Here is a 20,208-nt window from a genome sequence, read left to right as displayed (position 1 = left end):
CAACGTCTTTTCTTCTAATGTTACCCTGGTATGTGTTTGCATCGCCGACTATATACGGTCATTCTAGTGCCTTGACCTTTATTTTGAAATAATCTTAGTTCTGGGTTACTTGTCGTGCTTTGCGTCTCTTTTCAAAGGCAAAAACTAAAATCGGTTCGTTATTATTTTGTTTTTGGACTCAGACAACAAAAAACGGAAAAATAAAAATATATATATACATATATACATGTATATATGTATACATGTATATATGTATACATGTGTATATACACAGTATATACACATGATGTTCTTATGAGGACACAAGGACACAAGGAGACGAGGACAGGAGGACATGAGGACACAAGGACACGGAGGGACAGGTGGTGGTGAGTAGAAACAAAGTAGAGCAATAGAAACAAGAGCTAGAAGAACCAAGCGGCTGACTTTACAGTGTCACAAGGAGGAAGGAGGAGTTCACACGCTTAGTTCTGCTTTACATGTTGCAACAGACTGAAGGCAGGAAGCACAGATGACGTCTTTCTGCATCACACCGAGACCACAGAGAGGAGAGGACACAGAGGAGAGGACAGATGAGGAGGTGAACCACAGCAGGAGGAGAGAGGAGAACCTCTCCGAGAGACCAGAGAGGAAACGAGGAGAAGAAAAGAAGAAGAAGGAGACGGAACGAGAGGAGGCGAAAGGAGGACTCAGAGCAGAAGAAGGGCAACAGAAAGAAGTGTGAAAAACAACGCTGAGGAAAAAGAAAGGAGGTGACGAGGAGCAAAGCCAACGAGGAGGAGGAGAGAAGAAGAAGAAGAGGAAGAAGAAGAAGAGGAGGTGAGAGGCAACTTTAAGCAGAAGAGGAAGCAGAAAGTCAGAGAGGAGGTGAATAGACCGAGGCAAGACAAGTGAGGAGGAGGAGGAGGAGGAGGTGGTGAGGAAAGTGGAGCACAAAGAGGAGAGGAGGAGCTGCAGCGTCGTCATGGAGGAGGACATCAGGAAACAGGGGATGCTCTACCTGCAGCAGCAGAGGTTTGGAAAGGTATGAACACGGCTAACGACAGAGCTAATGCTAGCACCACAGAGCTAATGCTAGCACCACAGAGCTAATGCTAGCACCACAGAGCTAATGCTAACACCACAGAGCTAATGCTAGCACCACAGAGCTAATGCTAACACCACAGAGCTAATGCTAGCACCACAGAGCTAATGCTAACACCACAGGGCTAATGCTAGCACCACAGAGCTAATGCTAACACCACAGAGCTAATGCTAGCACCACAGAGCTAATGCTAGCACGATAAGTCAGTGTGATGTCACTGTAAGTCTAGCAACAATGCTAATGTATGTGTGTGTGTGTGTTTGTGTGTGACTGTGTGTGTGTGTGTGACTGTGTGTGTGTGTGACTGTGTGTGTGTGACTGTGTGTGTGTGTGTGTGTGTGTGTGTGTCTGTGTGTGTGACTGTGTGTGTGTGTGTGACTGTGTGTGTGTGTGACTGTGTGTGTGTGACTGTGTGTGTGTGTGTGTGTGTCTGTGTGTGTGACTGTGTGTGTGTGTGTGTGTGTGTGTGTCTGTGTGTGTGTGTGTGTGTGTGTGTGTGTGTGTGACTGTGTGTGTGTGTGTGTGTGTGTGTGTGTCTGTGTGTGTGACTGTGTGTGTGTGTGTGTGTGTGTGTGTGTGTGTGACTGTGTGTGTGACTGTGTGTGTGTGTGACTGTGTGTGTGTGACTGTGTGTGTGTGACTGTGTGTGTGACTGTGTGTGTGTGACTGTGTGTGTGTGTGTGTGTGTGTGTGTGTGTGACTGTGTGTGTGTGTGTGTGTGTGTGTCTGTGTGTGTGACTGACTGTGTGTGTGTGTGTGTGTGTGTGTGTGTGTGTGTGTAGAAGTGGAAGCGTGTCTGGTGCGTCCTGTTCAGAGAAAGTTCCTGTTCGATTTCCAGACTGGAGTTCTTTGAGTGTAAAGACGGAGGAAGTGTTGAGAAAAGTCGCAAGCAGCAAGAACACAAGAAGGTGAAGTATATTCTACTGAACTCTACTGTACTCTACCGAACTCTACTGAAATCTACTGAACTCTACTGAACTCTACTGAACTCTACTGTACTCTACCAAACTCTACTGAACTCTACTGAACTCTACCAAACTCTACTGAACTCTACTGAACTCTACTGTACTCTACCAAACTCTACTGAACTCTACTGAACTCTACTGAACTCTACTGTACTCTACCAAACTCTACCGAACTCTACTGAACTCTACTGAACTCTACTGTACTCTACTGTACTCTACTGAACTCTACTGAACTCTACTGAACTGTACTGTACTCTACCAAACTCTACTGAACTCTACTGAACTCTACTGAACTCTACCAAACTCTACTGAACTCTACTGAACTCTACTGAACTCTACTGTACTCTACCAAACTCTACTGAACTCTACTGAACTCTACTGAACTCTACTGTACTCTACCAAACTCTACTGAACTCTACTGAACTCTACTGAACTCTACTGAACTCTACTGGACTCTACTAAACTCTACTGGACTCTACCAAACTCTACTGAACTCTACCAAACTCTACTGGACTCTTCTTGACTCTGCTGCACTCTACTGGACTCTATTTCATTTATTTATTTATTGTACTCCATTGAACTCTATAGAACTACGCTGGACTCTAGTGAACTCTACTTCAATTGACTGAGTTTTACTAATAGAATCTCTTTGACTTTAAAGCTGCAGACGATTGTTGGTTCATAAATAAATGAATACATAAATACTGGACTCTACTGTGTTCTATCCTGTTCTTTGCTTGGCCGACCTTCACTTTATTCTACTGTACTCTACTGTACTCTGCTAAACAATATTCTACTTTACCTTGTTCTACTTGAACTCAATCTATTGTACTCTAGTGTTCTACTTTATACCCATTGGACTAGATTTTATTCTCATCTGTTCTATTGTACTCTACTTTTGCACTCAGTTCTACTCTACTCTATTCTCTACTCTATTCTACTATACTTTTCTACTCTATTCTATTCTACTCTACTATTGGACTCTACTCTGTCGCTTATTCTACTGGACTCTACTATGTCCTCTACTCTACTGGACTGTACTCTACTCTATTCTACTGTACTCTACTCTGCTGGACTCTACTCTACTGGACTCTACTCTACTCTACTGGACTCTACTCTATTCTACTCTACTCTACTCTACTGGACTCTACTCTACTGGACTCTACTCTACTCTACTGGACTGTACTCTATTCTACTCTACTCTACTCTACTGGACTCTACTCTACTGGACTCTACTCTACTCTACTGGACTCTACTGTCCTCCATTGCGTGGTGATGAGTGTGTGTGTCTCCAGGTGATCCGTCTGTGTGACTGTATCCGGGTCTCTGAGGTGGAGCTGGACGGATGTCCCAGAGACACGGGACCCTTTCTGATCGAGACCACCGACAAGATCTACGTGTTCGCTGGAGACCGACTGCAGCTGGAGGACTGGACCCACAAGCTGTGTGAGATCGCCTTCCCTGTAGGTACACACACACACATACACACACACACATAGACACACACACACGCACTCAGACACACACATAAACACACACATACATACACACACACACACACACACACAAACACGCACTCAGACACACACATAAACACACACATACATACACACACACACACACACACACAAACACACACAAACACACACATACATACATACACACACAAACGCACACACAGAGACATATTAACACAGACACACACGCACACGCACACCATGACACACGCAGACACACACACACAGACACACGCAGACAGACACACACACACACACACACACACACACACACAGACACACAAAGACACACACACACACACACACACAGACACACACACAGACACACAAAGACACACACACACACACACACACACACACACACACACACACAGACACACAAAGACACACACACACACACACACACCGATCACTGTGGTTATTGATCACGTTTCACTCAAAATCTTTTCAAAATAAAAGCACACAGTAAAAGTCAGTGAACTAGTGTGAAGTGGTTGGTGAGGTTATAAATAGCACCGCGATGCTTCCTCTTCCACTTCCTGTCTCTGTGTGACAGGAAGTGAACACTTCAATACGTTCACTAACTTCCAGTCCCTGATGGGTCCCAACCAACCGATCCTGGATCTGAAGTGGGCTGACTGAGACCAGTTCCTCTGGAAACGTCCGAAGAGATGAATGATATATTATATTATAATATATTTATGTATATGTATATTTAAATTCATCTCTTACACACATGAAGATAAAGTTGTGAACACCGGCTGAATATCTATTATCAGAATCATTATAACTGTGTTATAACTGCTGCTGTGTGAAGAGAATCCTGCTGTTAACATGAACAAACCTGAGTTTGAAGTGTTTATAAACCAAATGTTATTGACCTTTTATGTTATATTTTGTTATATTATATTTACATTTATTTATGTATTTAACGGTGTTTAATGGTGTTTCATGGTGTTTAACGGAGTTTAATGGTGTTTATGGTGTTTCATGGTGTTTCATGGTGTTTCATGGTGTTTCATGGTGTTTCATGGTGTTTAATGGTGTTTAATGGTGTTTATGGTGTTTAATGGTGTTTAATGGTGTTTATGGTGTTTCATGGTGTTTAATGGTGTTTAATAGTGTTTAAACACCATAAACACCATTAAACACCATAAACACCATTAATGGTGTTTATGGTGTTTAATGGTGTTTCATGGTGTTTATGGTGTTTCATGGTGTTTAATGGTGTTTAATGGTGTTTATGGTGTTTAATGGTGTTTCATGGTGTTTATGGTGTTTAATGGTGTTTCATGGTGTTTAATGGTGTTTAATGGTGTTTATGGTGTTTATGGTGTTTAATGGTGTTTAATGGTATTTCATGGTGTTTAATGGTGTTTATGGTGTTTAATGGGGTCACAGTGTGCTCACAGTGATGATCTCATCAATATGTGACAGATGAACTGGACTGAACCCGGAGTGAAGAGAGGCAGCCTGTTGAGAGGAAGAGGAGCAGATGAAGACGCAGGAATGGAGGACAACTCTCTGTACAGTGGCACCGAGAAAGGTAGACAACACTATCATCTGAGTCTGCATGAAAATACTCTGTTAGGGTACTAGTACTGTAGTACAGTACTGTAGTACAGTACTAGGATATGTACCTGAAAATCAGGCCACATTATATTATTTTATTTCATTTTATATTATCATAGAGTCACGACACGGCTGCATGGTTGTAACAAAAGGGAGACAAGACGAGTGGAAAGTAATAAATAGACATTTATTTAAAGTACCAATAACTGAACTAAAGAAACTAAACAATCAAAGCAAAGCAGCGACTAGTCAGAGAGGAGAGGAGGCCTTCATAGCTGGGACCAGACCAGCCGATTAGCATCCTGACAGACAAATAAATGATTCATTTAAATTAGTTTATTTTAGTTTTTAAGGTGTTTTTGTTTGGAATATGTATAATAAGCATATCATTTAGTTATCACTACTGAGAATTTAACGAACAAAAAAAACCTGCGTTAACGCGATAATAACACGTTAACTTGCCCAGCACTAATTAAAATATGATATAATACAATATAATTTAATATAACATTACATAACATGATATAGAATAATATAATATGCAATTTTAAATTTCTCAGTAAATGTTTCAGTCCTACTCACACACGTTAAGTATTGTTAGTGGAGCTGAGAGAAAACTGCAGGTTTTACTCATAAAGTATTTTTAGTTCGAATACAGTCATTGTGTATTTGTATAGTGGAAACTAGTGTGTGTGTGTGTGTGTGTGTGTGTGTGTGTGTGAATGTGGTCGGGTGACTTCGTCTTTTATCTTCAGAGGACAAACTTCCTGTTTCTTAACAGGAAGTTGAGCAGCGTGTTGTTTCTTAGTTGTGAGGTCTGAAATGTTTCCATCGATCCTCTACTGGTTCTACTGGTTCTACTGGTTCCACTGGTTCTACTGGTTTCACTGGTTCCACTGGTTCCACTAGTTCTACTGGTTCTACTGGTTCCACTGGTTCTACTGGTTTCACTGGTTCCACTGGTTCTACTGGTTCTACTGGTTCCACTGGTTCCACTGGTTCTACTGGTTCTACTGGTTCCACTGGTTCTACTGGTTCTACTGGTTCTACTGGTTTCACTGGTTCCACTGGTTCCACTGGTTCCACTGGTTCTAATGGTTCCACTGGTTCTACTGGTTCCACTGGTTCCACTGGTTCTACTGGTTCTACTGGTTCTACTGGTTTCACTGGTTCCACTGGTTCTACTGGTTCCACTGGTTCCACTGGTTTGAACATGAGCTGCTGCTCTGATTGACACTATATATCTGGTTGGTGTATAAATATCATATATATATATATAAAAATACTTCACACAGAAATACACACAGACAGCTTATATACACACATAATACCATCAAACACAAGTACGACACATTGTGACAAACAGAGATCTTCATCAACTCTTTTACACGTGTGATGATGTCATTCATGTAACATTTATATTTGCGTTTATGACATCGTTCATTTGTGACACAGAGACACAGTACTCATGAGTACACAGGAGGTATAAATAGTACTACAGACAGATGTAGTAACGTTCAGTGGAGGATCGAGGTCACGATGTGCAAGATGCTGCTGGTCCCCACAAACACCTGCAGCCACACACACACACACACACACACACACACCGGGCTGACAGTGTGTGTGTGTGTGTGTGTGTGTGTGTGTTAGTGCGTGACTTCAGAGTGTGTGTTCGGAGGACGGAGGCGTCTGATCGCTGCAGACTGAAAGGAGACGGATTCCTGAGAGCTGACGTGGATGCTCTCCTCCTGCTGGGGAAGACCGGGGACGTGGTGTCCACCTGGCCCTACAGGTACCTGAGACGCTTCGGACGGGACAAGGTGAGACACACACACACACACACACACACCTGGTTCATCTTAGGGTTGTGTTTAGTTAATATTAGACTCCATAAACAGCAGAAAGAAAGAAAGTCAGGATCAAATCAGAATAAAGTCCTAAGAAAGAAAATATAAAGTCAAGATCTAGTCTGGATTAAGTCTGGATAAATTAATAATACAGTGAGAATAAAATCAGAATAAAGAAAGAATAAAGTCACTTTAAAGAGAAAATAAAGTCTTTAATCTGGACTCTAATCTGGATCTGTTTCCTGTCCTTCAGTCCACGTTTTCCTTCGAGGCCGGGCGGAGGTGCGAGTCCGGCGAGGGCAGTTTTGAGTTCGACACCAAACAGGGGAACTTCCTGTTTCAGGCCGTGGAAACGGCAATCAACCTGCAGCGGATCTCCTTCCCCCAGAGGCAGACCTCCAGTGGTACGAGTCCAGAGACCCCCCAGGACAAGAACCTGCCGCCGCTGCCCCCCAACCCGCCTCTGGTCCAGACCAGGACGCCCCCGCTGCCTCAGCTCCGCAGCCATGTCCCACAATCCCCTGCTGCTCAGGTGAGCTCACACTGCAGGTTATCTGTCCGTGCTTTCAAAATAAAGTCACAGCTTTTAGAATCGGAGAGGATTTAAGGCAGAATTTTCAAAATAAAGTAAGAATCAACTCAGGATTCTTTAATAATAGGATTTAAGCCAGATAGATAGATATAAACTTTATTCATCCCCAGGGGGAAATTAGTTTGTAGCAGCAGCAATTTAAAGTCACAATTGTCCATAATTTCAGAATAAAATCACTACTGAGTAAAGCTTTAAGAAAACAAACGAGGAGATGTCACTGAACCCTGCTCATAGTTCTGGTAAAGAGAGATTCAGAGAGTACAAGATTTTATCATCATTTTTTCAGTTTAGTTTAATTCTTTTCATTTATTTCTTGGGCGTCTTCCATCAGACTTCAGACTCTGAACTGTGATGTTTTCTGTGTGCAGGCAGCTGACGGCGTCTACAGCATGGTGACTGACAGTCATCACAAAGACAAAGAGAGCTCCACTCCTTCACAACAACAACAACAACAACAACAACAACGCCTCCAGCTGGTAGGAAACATAAACACCATGATGATGATGACGATGATGATGATGGGCATGATGAAACAACAGTGAGGCTCATTGATGAGCTTTAATGGAGACATCAGGATACTAGTTAGAAGATACATGAAGAACAAACGTTCCAATACTTCTATTACTTTATTATCTAGTACATCCCAGTACATCGTGTGTCAAACACAGTAAAGTACCAGGATGTTGTACTACAGGAGGGTCAACGGTCAAGGTACCATGTTATGATGAAGTAATTCTTCCAGACTGAATGTGTAACGTGTGTAACAGCGTGTACTTAGGAGAAGCTGCAGTATAAAGTATTTATTTAATAGTGAAACTTCTTCATCTGCTGGTCAGTTTGATTCACTACAGGTTGAAGACTTTGAATGATCTAAAGGTAGATGATTGATCTGAAGGTAGATGATTGATCTAAAGGTAGATGATTGATCTGAAGGTAGATGATTGATCTAAAGGTAGATGATTGATCTAAAGGTAGATGATTGATCTGAAGGTAGATGATTGATCTGAAGGTAGATGATTGATCTGAAGGTAGATGATTGATCTAAAGGTAGATGATTGATCTAAAGGTAGATGATTGATCTGAAGGTAGATGATTGATCTGACAGTAGATGAATGATCTAAAGGTAGATGATTGATCTGACAGTAGATGATTGATCTAAAGGTAGATGATTGATCTGAAGGTAGATGATTGATCTGACGGTAGATGATTGACCTGAAGGTAGATGATTGATCTAAAGGTAGATGATTGATCTGACAGTAGATGAATGATCTGAAGGTAGATGATTGACCTGAAGGTAGATGATTGATCTGACGGTAGATGATTGATCTGAAGGTAGATGATTGATCTGAAGGTAGATGATTGATCTGAAGGTAGATGATTGATCTAAAGGTAGATGATTGATCTGAAGGTAGATGATTGATCTAAAGGTAGATGATTGATCTGACAGTAGATGAATGATCTGAAGGTAGATGATTGATCTGAAGGTAGATGATTGATCTTAAGGTAGATGATTGATCTGAAGGTAGATGATTGATCTGAAGGTAGATCATTGATCTGAAGGTAGATGATTGATCTGAAGGTAGATGATTGATCTGAAGGTAGATGATTGACCTGAAGGTAGATGATTGATCTGAAGGTAGATGATTGATCTGAAGGTAGATGATTGATCTAAAGGTAGATGATTGATCTGAAGGTAGATGATTGATCTGAAGGTAGATGATTGATCTGAAGGTAGATGATTGATCTAAAGGTAGATGATTGATCTGAAGGTAGATGATTGATCTAAAGGTAGATGATTGATCTGAAGGTAGATGATTGATCTGAAGGTAGATAATTGATCTGAAGGTAGATGATTGATCCCTGATCGGTTCTCTTCTGTCCTCAGTCTCATCTGGAGCCTCCGGTCGACAAAATGCTGACGGCTGTGAAGAGTCTGACTCTGGACCCCCGCGGCGTCTCGGTCCCCCGTAAGAACCAGGTCAAGATGATCTCCAGCTGCCCTCTGCCTCACGCCGGCCCTGAGCCCCAGGGCCCCCCTGGCTCCGCCCACAACCCAAAACCGAGCTCCAGCCCAAACCCCGACGAGACGTACTCCCAGATCGTCCTGCCGGCGGCAAGTAAGAGGGGTGGCGGCGTGCCTCCCCCCTCTACCGCACACGTCTCCCCCCAGGAGCCGGAGTACTCGCTCCCCTTTGACACCATCGCCGTGACCTTTGCGTCCGACATCCTGAGCTCCCATCAGGCTCACGGGGCCGAGTGCGGCGCCGATCCGCTCTATGACAGCATCGACGAGATGAAGATCAGGAACGTCTTCCTGAACGACGCCGCCGTCGTCGGGCCGGCGGTCGTCAGGAAGGTGGAACACATCTACGACGAGCCCGAAGGCTGCGCTGCCGCCGCCCTCCCACCGCTGAAAACCCCCACCTCCCTGTACGACGACCCGGAGGAGATGAGAGGAGACGCCTGGAGGATCATGGGTATGGCTGCCGACCCCAAAGGTCACGAGTACCCGTACAATCCCCGGGTGGACGACTACGCCGTGCCCAAACGAGCCCAGAGGGCGCTTCCTGTTCCACAAAGCACCAGCGAAGAAGAAGAAGATGGGGAGGAGGAGCTACAGGAGGAGGAGGAGGAGGAGGAGGAGGAGGAGGAGCAGCGGGATTCACCGTACAACAACGTGATGGTGAAGATGGCATAGAGGAGACAGGAAGCAGCTCTGATCCTCCACCTCTAGTCTCTTTGTGCCGGAGTCCTGGTCCACGTCTCCTTCGGACCATCACAGTGTTCTTTTACTCAGAAATACTACAGTTTCTGCTCCGCTCGCTTCTTTGTTCAATATAATCAGTTCGTCATTTAGTCTATAAAATGTAAGAAAACAGTCATAACATGTCCATCACAGTCCAAGAGGACTGATTTCTGATGTGAAACAGAGACTCTGAGACCAGAGACCAGATACTAGAGCTGCATTCTCTCTAATCTCCATCAGGGGGCGACTCCTCTGGTTCTATAGAAGTCTAAGAGAAAATGACAAAAACCAAGATGGTTCCACTGAGCATGTGTCTTAGCCTTCATTCAAAAGCCTCGGTGCCTGTTAGCCTGTTAGCTTATTAGCCTGTTAACTTGTTAGCCTGTTAGCCTGTTAGCCTGTTAACTTGTTAGCCTGTTAGCCTGTTGACTTGTTAACCTGAGCCTGTTAACTTGTTAGCCTGTTAGCCTGTTAGCCTGTTAGCCTGTTAACTTGTTAGCCTGTTAACTTGTTAGCCTGTTAGCCTGTTAACTTGTTAGCCTGTTAGCCTGTTGACTTGTTAACCTGAGCCTGTTAACTTGTTAGCCTGTTAGCCTGTTAGCCTGTTAGCCTGTTAACTTGTTAGCCTGTTAACTTGTTAGCCTGTTAGCCTGTTGACTTGTTAACCTGAGCCTGTTAACTTGTTAGCCTGTTAGCCTGTTAGCCTGTTAGCCTGTTAACTTGTTAGCCTGTTGACTTGTTAGCCTGTTAACCTGTTAGCCTGATAGCCTGTTAACTTGTTAACCTGTTAGCCTGTTAACTTGTTAGCCTGTTAACCTGTTAGCCTGATAGCCTGTTAACTTGTTAACCTGAGCCTGTTAACTTGTTAGCCTGTTAGCCTGTTGACTTGTTAGCCTGTTAGCCTGTTGACATAGTTCCTGCTGTCCTCAGAGTTTGGTTGGTGGTAGAGTTAAAGACCTTAATGGTGAACAGGTCATTTATTATAATAACATTCCTGCTGGTAGATTAGTGTTTATTTACTGTATGAATATGAACTCAGTGAAACATCTGTTATCAGCTTCATGATGTTATTGATCAGAGCTCAGGTAGATCAGCTTTAATCCTTTAATGTAAGAGAAGAAGACTTCATGTTCTCAGATGTCCGAGCTTCTTTAAACGCACCACGTTTATCAGGTACGTCAACAAAACTCAGGACGTTTAGTTCATTCTCCTCTTTTATTCGTGATCAAGAGGAAGAAATGATTTATTGATGTAATTGAATGAATCTGACCTCAGATCTGCAGTGAGCGGCTCCCTCCAGCAGAGGGCAGCAGGAGTTTATTATTAATGTAGATCATCATCACCAGACTAGAATTAAACTCTTTGGTTTTATTAATTAAGTTTGTGTTCAAACTTTAATGTTTGAGTAGAATTTGAGAAATAAAATATTTTATTCTGCAAAACATGTTTCCTCTCTGAGTTTGTGAACAGATGTTTTCAGAGTAAACAGCTGTGTTGAGCTTGTAAATCTAAAATGTATGATTATATATATATATACAGTATATATATATCAATTCACTTGGAGGTGTGACATCAGAAAGCTGCAGACTTCATGACTTCCTCTCCAGATTTAGAAACCTACATTCATCCTGGGGTTCAGGTTCAGGTTCAGGTCTTTGTGACATGAACACAAGTTGAGGACATATAAAGCCAAAGATCAAAGAACATGTAAACTCCAGACACAAAGAGTTTGTAACTTCACTCTGATTGGACGTCATGTTGTTCACCTGGTGACTCATTGGCCCCGCCCACCTGCTCACCTCTCCTCATTTCTCTCGTTGGTCTGTAACTTGAACCCGTCCCTCTGGTACGTGGACTCATTCGGGTCTCCCTTCTGATCTTTGATGGTAGAGGATCAATAAGGATCATCGGTATCAGGCTTGTGGTTAACTTAAATGTTAAACGTTTCATTCGTCATATTTAAGATATTTATCAGTTTCTAGGTAATTAGCTTTCAGCTTGTTCTTCATGATGAAGAAAGGCAGATGAGTTGAGGTGTGTTCTCTCCTGAATGCTCACATTTGGTTGCATTGCTATCATTGAAAATAAAATTATGAAATAACATTTACAGGCAACTTTTATTATTGTTTAACATAATGTCAGCAGGGACTGTTTTCACATTATATTATCTGGCCCCCGATCTACAACACAGAGAGGAGTTCTCCTCTGGTTCCCCCTGAGGTCAACACTGTTAGCTGTTAGCTGGTAGCTGTCGCCATGTTGAGAGCTGTTGAGAGTCAATAGAAATGGTTTTCACCTGAATGGATAAATCTAAATACAGTTCATAAAAAGAAGGATTTGTTTGTTCTCAGAGTGTTGTAAAGGCTTTCATGTTGGAACAGACCGATGTGACAGAAAGAGGTCTGTAATCTCTTGAATCTGGGTTAATGGACGACCGGTTGGATCCTGTTTCACACGGTAGCGTAGCATAATTAAACAGACAGCGACGCTCAGAATTAAACAGATGCACAGATTCACCAATCAGACCTCAGCAGCTGATCTGAGCTCAGCCAGCTTTAAGAAGAAGTGAGTTCATGTCTTTGTGAACTGAATTAATACAGATGTGAACCATAGAAGCCGCTCCGCTAGAAGACGCTCCGCTAGACGACGCTTCGATAGAAGACTACGCTCCGCTAGAAGACGCTCCGATAGAAGACGCTCCGATAGACAACGCTTCGATAGAAGACTACGCTCCGCTAGAAGACGCTCCGATAGAAGACGCTCCGATAGAAGACGCTCCGCTAGAAGACGCTCCGATAGAAGACGCTCCGATAGAAGACTACGCTCCGCTAGACGACGCTCCGCTAGAAGACGCTCCGATAGAAGACGCTCCGCTAGAAGACGACGTTCCGCTAGACGACGCTCCGATAGAAGACGCTTCGATAGAAGACGCTCCGCTAGAAGACGACGCTCCGCTAGACGACGCTCCGATAGAAGACGCTCCGCTAGACGACGCTTCGATAGAAGACGCTCCGCTAGACGACGCTCCGATAGAAGACGCTCCGCTAGACGACGCTCCGATAGAAGACTACGCTCCGATAGAAGACGCTCCGCTAGACGACGCTTCGATAGAAGACGCTCCGCTAGACGACGCTCCGCTAGACGACGCTCCGATAGAAGACTACGCTCCGATAGAAGACGCTCCGCTAGAAGACGCTCCGCTAGAAGACGCTCCGCTAGAAGACGCTCCGCTAGAAGACGACGCTCCGCTAGAAGACGCTCCGCTAGAAGACGCTCCGATAGAAGACGCTCCGATAGAAGACGCTCCGATAGAAGACTACGCTCCGCTAGAAGACGCTCCGCTAGAAGACGCTCCGCTAGAAGACGACGCTCCGCTAGAAGACGCTCCGATAGAAGACGCTCCGCTAGAAGACGCTCCGATAGAAGACGCTCCGATAGAAGACTACGCTCCGCTAGACGACGCTCCGCTAGACGACGCTCCGCTAGACGACGCTTCGATAGAAGACGCTCCGCTAGAAGACGACGCTCCGCTAGACGACGCTCCGATAGAAGACGCTTCGATAGAAGACGCTCCGCTAGAAGACGACGCTCCGCTAGACGACGCTTCGATAGAAGACGCTCCGCTAGACGACGCTCCGATAGAAGACGCTCCGCTAGACGACGCTCCGCTAGAAGACGACGCTCCGCTAGACGACGCTCCGATAGAAGACGCTCCGATAGAAGACGCTCCGATAGAAGACGCTCCGATAGAAGACTACGCTCCGCTAGACGATGCTCCGCTAGACGACGCTCCGCTAGACGACGCTTCGATAGAAGACGCTCCGCTAGAAGACGACGCTCCGCTAGACGACGCTCCGATAGAAGACGCTTCGATAGAAGACGCTCCGCTAGAAGACGACGCTCCGCTAGACGACGCTCCGATAGAAGACGCTCCGCTAGACGACGCTCCGATAGAAGACTACGCTCCGATAGAAGACGCTCCGCTAGACGACGCTTCGATAGAAGACGCTCCGCTAGACGACGCTCCGATAGAAGACGCTCCGCTAGACGACGCTCCGATAGAAGACTACGCTCCGATAGAAGACGCTCCGCTAGAAGACGCTCCGCTAGAAGACGCTCCGCTAGAAGACGACGCTCCGCTAGAAGACGCTCCGATAGAAGACGCTCCGATAGAAGACTACGCTCCGCTAGACGATGCTCCGCTAGACGACGCTCCGCTAGACGACGCTTCGATAGAAGACGCTCCGCTAGAAGACGACGCTCCGCTAGACGACGCTCCGATAGAAGACGCTTCGATAGAAGACGCTCCGCTAGAAGACGACGCTCCGCTAGACGACGCTCCGATAGAAGACGCTCCGCTAGACGACGATTCGATAGAAGACGCTCCGCTAGACGACGCTCCGATAGAAGACGCTCCGATAGAAGACGCTCCGCTAGACGACGCTCCGCTAGACGACGCTCCGCTAGACGACGCTCCGATAGAAGACGCTTCGATAGAAGACGCTCCGCTAGAAGACGACGCTCCGCTAGACGACGCTCCGATAGAAGACGCTCCGCTAGACGACGCTTCGATAGAAGACGTCATGCTGTATTGAAGAAGACTTGAAACTAGAGATTGAGACCATAAACTCATGTTTACAATGTTTACTGAGGTAATAAATCAAGAGAGAAGTAGAGTCATTTTCTCATAGACTTCTATACAACCAGAGGAGTCGCCCCCTGGTGGACACTAGAGAGAATGCAGCTTTAACACATGAAGCTCTGAAGAACTTTAAAGAAGCGGAGGTTTGTCTCCTGATTCCACCAGAATCACTGCGGTCAAACACGTAATAACGTAAATAGCAACAAATGATTTTGAGAAATAAACAGCTTTTTTTTTAAATTTATTTTCACTGACTCCTAAATATGAACTAATGCTTTACCCTTTAAGTTACAGTCCTTCCGCCCTCAGCTGGTCTCTGGTACACTGAGCTCTCTACATTAGAGCTGTGTGGTGGAGACGCTGCAGGCTGCTGTGTGACTGTGATGCTGTCCGACACTTCTGACTGTGCAACCAGCTACACATGCACATGCACACACACACACACACACACACACACACACACACACACTGACATGGCCCCCCCAGGGACTCAGCGCGCTATAAAGGCATCCCAGCATGCATCTCTCTGTTCACCTTACAACACGCTCAGCTGGAAACAAAAAGAGCATCATTGTGTGTGTGTGTGTGTGTGTGTGTGTGTGTGTGTGTGTCTGGACTCACTGGCCTGGAAGCTGAACTCTCCTCATGATACTGAGCACCAGAGAGATAAAACAGTGAGCTCACTCATGTCCTACTTCATGTTCACAGCTGAGATCAGCACAGTGATGTCATCAAGGAGCTTCCACTGGGAGGCTAAAGCTAACAGACCGAAGCTAAGAGACCGAAGCTAACAGACCGAAGCTAAAAGGCCGAAGCTAACAGACCGAAGCTAAAAGACCGAAGCTAACATGCCGAAGCTAACAGACGGAAGCTAACATGCCGAAGCTAACAGACGGAAGCTAACAGACGGAAGCTAACATGCCGAAGCTAACAGACCGAAGCTAAAAGACACAAGCTAACAAAAAAAAAACGACGAATTCTAACAAACTGATTTTAACGTACAGAAGAAAACAAACACAAGCAAACAGAAAGAAGTTAGTTAACAAAAGCTAACGGATTAAAGCTAACAGACGGAAGCTAACGGACTAAAGCTAACAGACAGAAGCTAACAGACGGAAGCTAACAGATGGAAGCTAACGGACTAAAGCTAATGTGAAGAATCTAAGTATTAAAAGCATTATTTAGTCAAATTAAACACCCCTAGCGGTGAATAAAAGTGTCACAATGATAAGAATGTAAATTATGTTAAGAGTCACAATATATTTACTTATGGAATGTATTATAGGTTTACAGGATGTTTACTTATAGAAGATATTATATGTTTGCAATAAGTTTACTTGTAGAAGTCTTAAACATAATCATTGTTAAGTATTGAACCAAAGTACAGTCACGTAGTTGGGGGGTTCTGAGCCATGAGGCAGAGAGAGCAGGGGAGACAGGATGAGAGACGACCATATAAGGGAATAGGTCGAGGACCAGAGACATCAAAGCGGTCGCAGAGGAACTGGTCAAGATGACCACGAGGGCTCATCAGGAGCGATGACGGATCGATACAAGGAGGGAACAACACGACACGTTTTGGGACAGCTTTGACACTTTCCGACTTTCAGGCGATATAAAGAACAACGTTTTCAGGAGTTTTCTTCAGATCGCGGCAGCTTTGTTTTTCAGAACCCGACTAGCTCGGACCTGTGAGAGGAGAACATACATACTGTCGATAGTGTATTTCAGCTTGTGTTTGTCATCATCAGTTTACAGTTCTTATCAGGTGATCTGTACACTGAGGTGGTAGAAGAGGAGCAACACGTGCTGGTTGACGCCAAAGACCCTCAGCGTGGACGTGTAGCCGCTGTTGGACCCGAGTGCAGACACACACTACCTGAACACTCCATGTCGGTTTATGGTCAGTGTGTTGCCCATGCAGGTGTCTGTAGGAGTCAACCTGTGCTGTGGTTGGATCACCGCTGGTGAGGGTCTCCAGTGTGTTTGTTGTTGAACACCATCTCCTCTGTTCTCCTCACCGAACAAAGTCCTGAATCTCATGTTTGTATTCAGCTGTGTGTTTGTGTGTGTGTGTGTATGTGTGTTTGTGTGTCTGTGTGTGTGTGTGTGTGTTGGGTGTTTGTGTATGTGTGTGCGTGTGTATGTGTGTGTGTGTGTGTGTGTGTTGGGTGTATGTGTATGTATGTGCGTGTGTATGTGTGTGTGTGTGTGTGTGTGTGTTGGGTGGGGGGGTAGTGGGAACGAGGGTATGAAAGGCCTGTTTCCATGGCAACCACAGTAGGGATGTGGGGCTGCATCCCCGTTCCCGTGGCAACAGTGCATGCTGGCAGTAGACGGTGATGAATGTGATTAAAAAACAGAAACAACCACAGAAGAAGAAGAAGAAGATTTAGATTTTTAAATTCCTTCTATTGATCCAGGAGACACCAGATCATCACATCAATGATTAATAAACAACTCATCCAACCACAGGAACCATCAGCTCTGCTCCACGTCCTCCATCGTTCTACAGTCAGTGTGTTCCTCAGTCTGGCCTTTAGCGGTCCCTTCAGAACCGGGACCAGCTCCACACCGGTTCCTGCGTGTTAACCAGACGGCCATCTTAGCCGTACCGGACAAACCGTTCACCAACGTGTGAACAGTTTCCCTCTCAGAGTATTTGGACCAAAGACAAACAAGACAAACGTAAAAACATCCCAGAGACCCTGGAACCACCTTTCAAAAGAGGACCCTGAAGGACCAGAATGAACACTCCTAGCTCCGGATCAAGGTGCTCTGTACCCGTTTGTGGCTATCGCCCCGTGTACGACCCTCCACTGGAGGTCTGCTGTCTGCTTCTCAACAGGCAGCTTGTGCAGAGACCTCTCTCTGGGGTCTGGACAGGGCGGCACAGACCTCCTCCACCGCTCTGTTGATCAGCTGAGGTGACGCTGCCGTCGTCTCTCAGGACGTCCATCGATGTCGCTGTCATCCTCATCAGACGGCTCAGCGTGGTGCAGCCAGCCTCTCTGAGACTCGCTTCCTCAAACAACCACATTCCAGGAACCTCGTTTGTGGCCCGCGTGGTCTTTGAAGATCTTCCACGCCTGCAGTGCAGCGCTGTAGAACGATGCAAGTCCCGTAAGGTCCAAAGTCTCTGGTTGCAGGAGGAACAGCTGCTTGTCGTAGCCCGACCGCCCAGCTCTCCTCAGCAGCAGTCGAGCTGAGTCTTTGAGCTGTCTGGAGTCTAAAGGAGGCCATGTTGGACTGGATGTCAATCAGTCCGTGTCCCTCTTCATCAACAGGCAGGTACAGAGCTGCTGCCCGGACCCAGTGCTTGCCAGACCAGAACAAGTCTACGATGGATCTCTGGACGTCCTCCATCAGGCCTCTCTGTGGCGTCAGAGCGTTGAGTCTGTGCCACAGAGTCGAGGCAACTAAGTTATTGGCAACCAGAACTCTTCCTCTATACGACAACGGGGGTAAGTTTTATCCCTCGCTGTACAGGGATTGGTCGACTCAGCCCCGCCCCCGTCTCCACCATACATTGAGCACCACTGTACCATAATCCAACCCAAGCCAGAAAACCATCACCAAAACCAAAAGCCCTGAAGTGCAGAACACAGATATGAGTGATCCACCCTGTCAGAGGCTTTCTCCTGATCCAAACACACAACACCAGCGTTTACATTATTGTTCCTGCACAAGTCCAAAGTGTCCATACTTGTCCTGTCAGGTGCACAATATGTCTGGTCTGAATGTACCACTAAGTCCAGGTTGCCCTTGAGTCTCTTTGATAAGGCTCTGGTCAGCACCTTATAGTCAGTACAGAGGAGGACCACCGGCCTCCAGGTCCTGAGTAACACCAGGTCTCCTTTCTTTGGCAGCAGGGAAAGCACCGCTCGCTGACAGGAGACAGGAAGAGACCCGGTTACCAAACACTCCAAAAAAAAGACCATGCAAGTCATGTCCAGTATGTTCCAGAAGCGTTTGTAGAAGTCTGCGTAGAGGCCATCGATCCCCGGGGCCTTACCCGATGCCACCTGATTAACAGCAACCGTCAAATCCTCCAGAGTCAGCCCACAATCCAGAGCAGCTGAGGAAGCCCCTCCAGAAGCTCCTCCAGAACACTCCGTGCTGCACTGCTCCGCCCCAAAGAGGTCAGCGTAGAACTCCATGGCACGGTTCCTCATCTCGCCCCGGACTGGCGGTCCGTCACCCTTCGGTTCAGCCACCGGTTCTTCATACGCGGGCGTAGCTCTCGACAGGCAAACCGTTTGTCCCACACCTCCGCACTCGAACACTCGAGCTGTGCGGAGCTGGCGTAGCACCACGTAGGAGCCGTCACCGTGCTTCACCATGACGGACACCTCCAGTGTTTGAGTCGGTGAGTCCAGAAACATGAACAGCTGCCGCCTCAGAGACTGAACGTGCCTCAGTTTAGGGTCTTTACATCCCAGACTCACTGTTTTTAGTCCGCTGGCAAACTTCCCGAACCTCCGGAGCTCTTTCTCTCACGGCTCGTTCTGGATAAATGGCGGCTCACCGGACACGGTGAGCCTCTAGTCTACCAGCTCTCGATCAGCTGGTAGACTAGAGGCTCTTGTTTCAGGAACACCACCACTGCTTTGTTCATTCTGGAGGCAAAGCTGAGCTCATCGTGTCCCACCTGCTCACCCACAGCCGGCAACACCTCCTCCACCGTCACGCTGGTATCCGGGGGGACGATCCTCACTCCCTGCCGGAGAGACGGAGGAGGCGTCTCTGAGGACGCCGTTCCTCCCGAAAACACCTCGACAAACGTGATCACTCACCACACAAACCAGTGAACCCGTTAAAGAGACTCAGCTGATCATCCGCCTCAACAGAGGAAGAACCAGTGAAAGACCCGAAGACCAGGAACCATCCACAGCTAGAGCCACTCACACCTCCACCTCCACACTCACACTCACCAGGAGGAGAAGAAGGAGGAGAAGAAGGAGCTCTCATTGATTATTGATCACAGAGATTGTCTGTCTACCTGAACCTGAACCTGTCTGTCTACCTGAACCTGAACCTGTCTGTCCACCTGAAGCTGTCTGATTCTTTATATATTTCTTTGACAGTTTATTCAGAACAAAGTTGTTTAATAAATCTAAATCTCACAGTTTTTCACATAAAACAGAGAAACACAAATATTCTACTTTCACTACGACTCATGAAACATTTCACGAGTAGAAACATGAATTTCTGGACCTTTAAGTTATTCGTGTTTGTTAACT

General features: G+C 45.9%; 1 protein-coding gene across 1 annotated transcript; it reads left to right on the top strand.

The window, feature by feature from the left end:
- Positions 1 to 494: 494 nt before the first annotated feature.
- dok2 (docking protein 2) lies at positions 495 to 11,757 on the top strand. Its single transcript, XM_079161724.1, has 8 exons — positions 495 to 1,024; positions 1,867 to 1,992; positions 3,345 to 3,512; positions 5,004 to 5,112; positions 6,789 to 6,958; positions 7,239 to 7,517; positions 7,946 to 8,053; positions 9,463 to 11,757. The coding sequence occupies exons 1-8, from the start codon at positions 965 to 967 to the stop codon at positions 10,273 to 10,275; spliced, it is 1,833 nt and encodes a 610-aa protein (XP_079017850.1). The 5' UTR covers positions 495 to 964; the 3' UTR covers positions 10,276 to 11,757.
- Positions 11,758 to 20,208: the final 8,451 nt, after the last annotated feature.

This window comes from Pholis gunnellus (genome assembly GCF_910591455.1).
Source record: "Pholis gunnellus genome assembly, chromosome: 6".
Classification (NCBI taxonomy): domain Eukaryota; kingdom Metazoa; phylum Chordata; class Actinopteri; order Perciformes; family Pholidae; genus Pholis; species Pholis gunnellus.
This window is presented reverse-complemented; position numbering and strand designations above follow the sequence as displayed.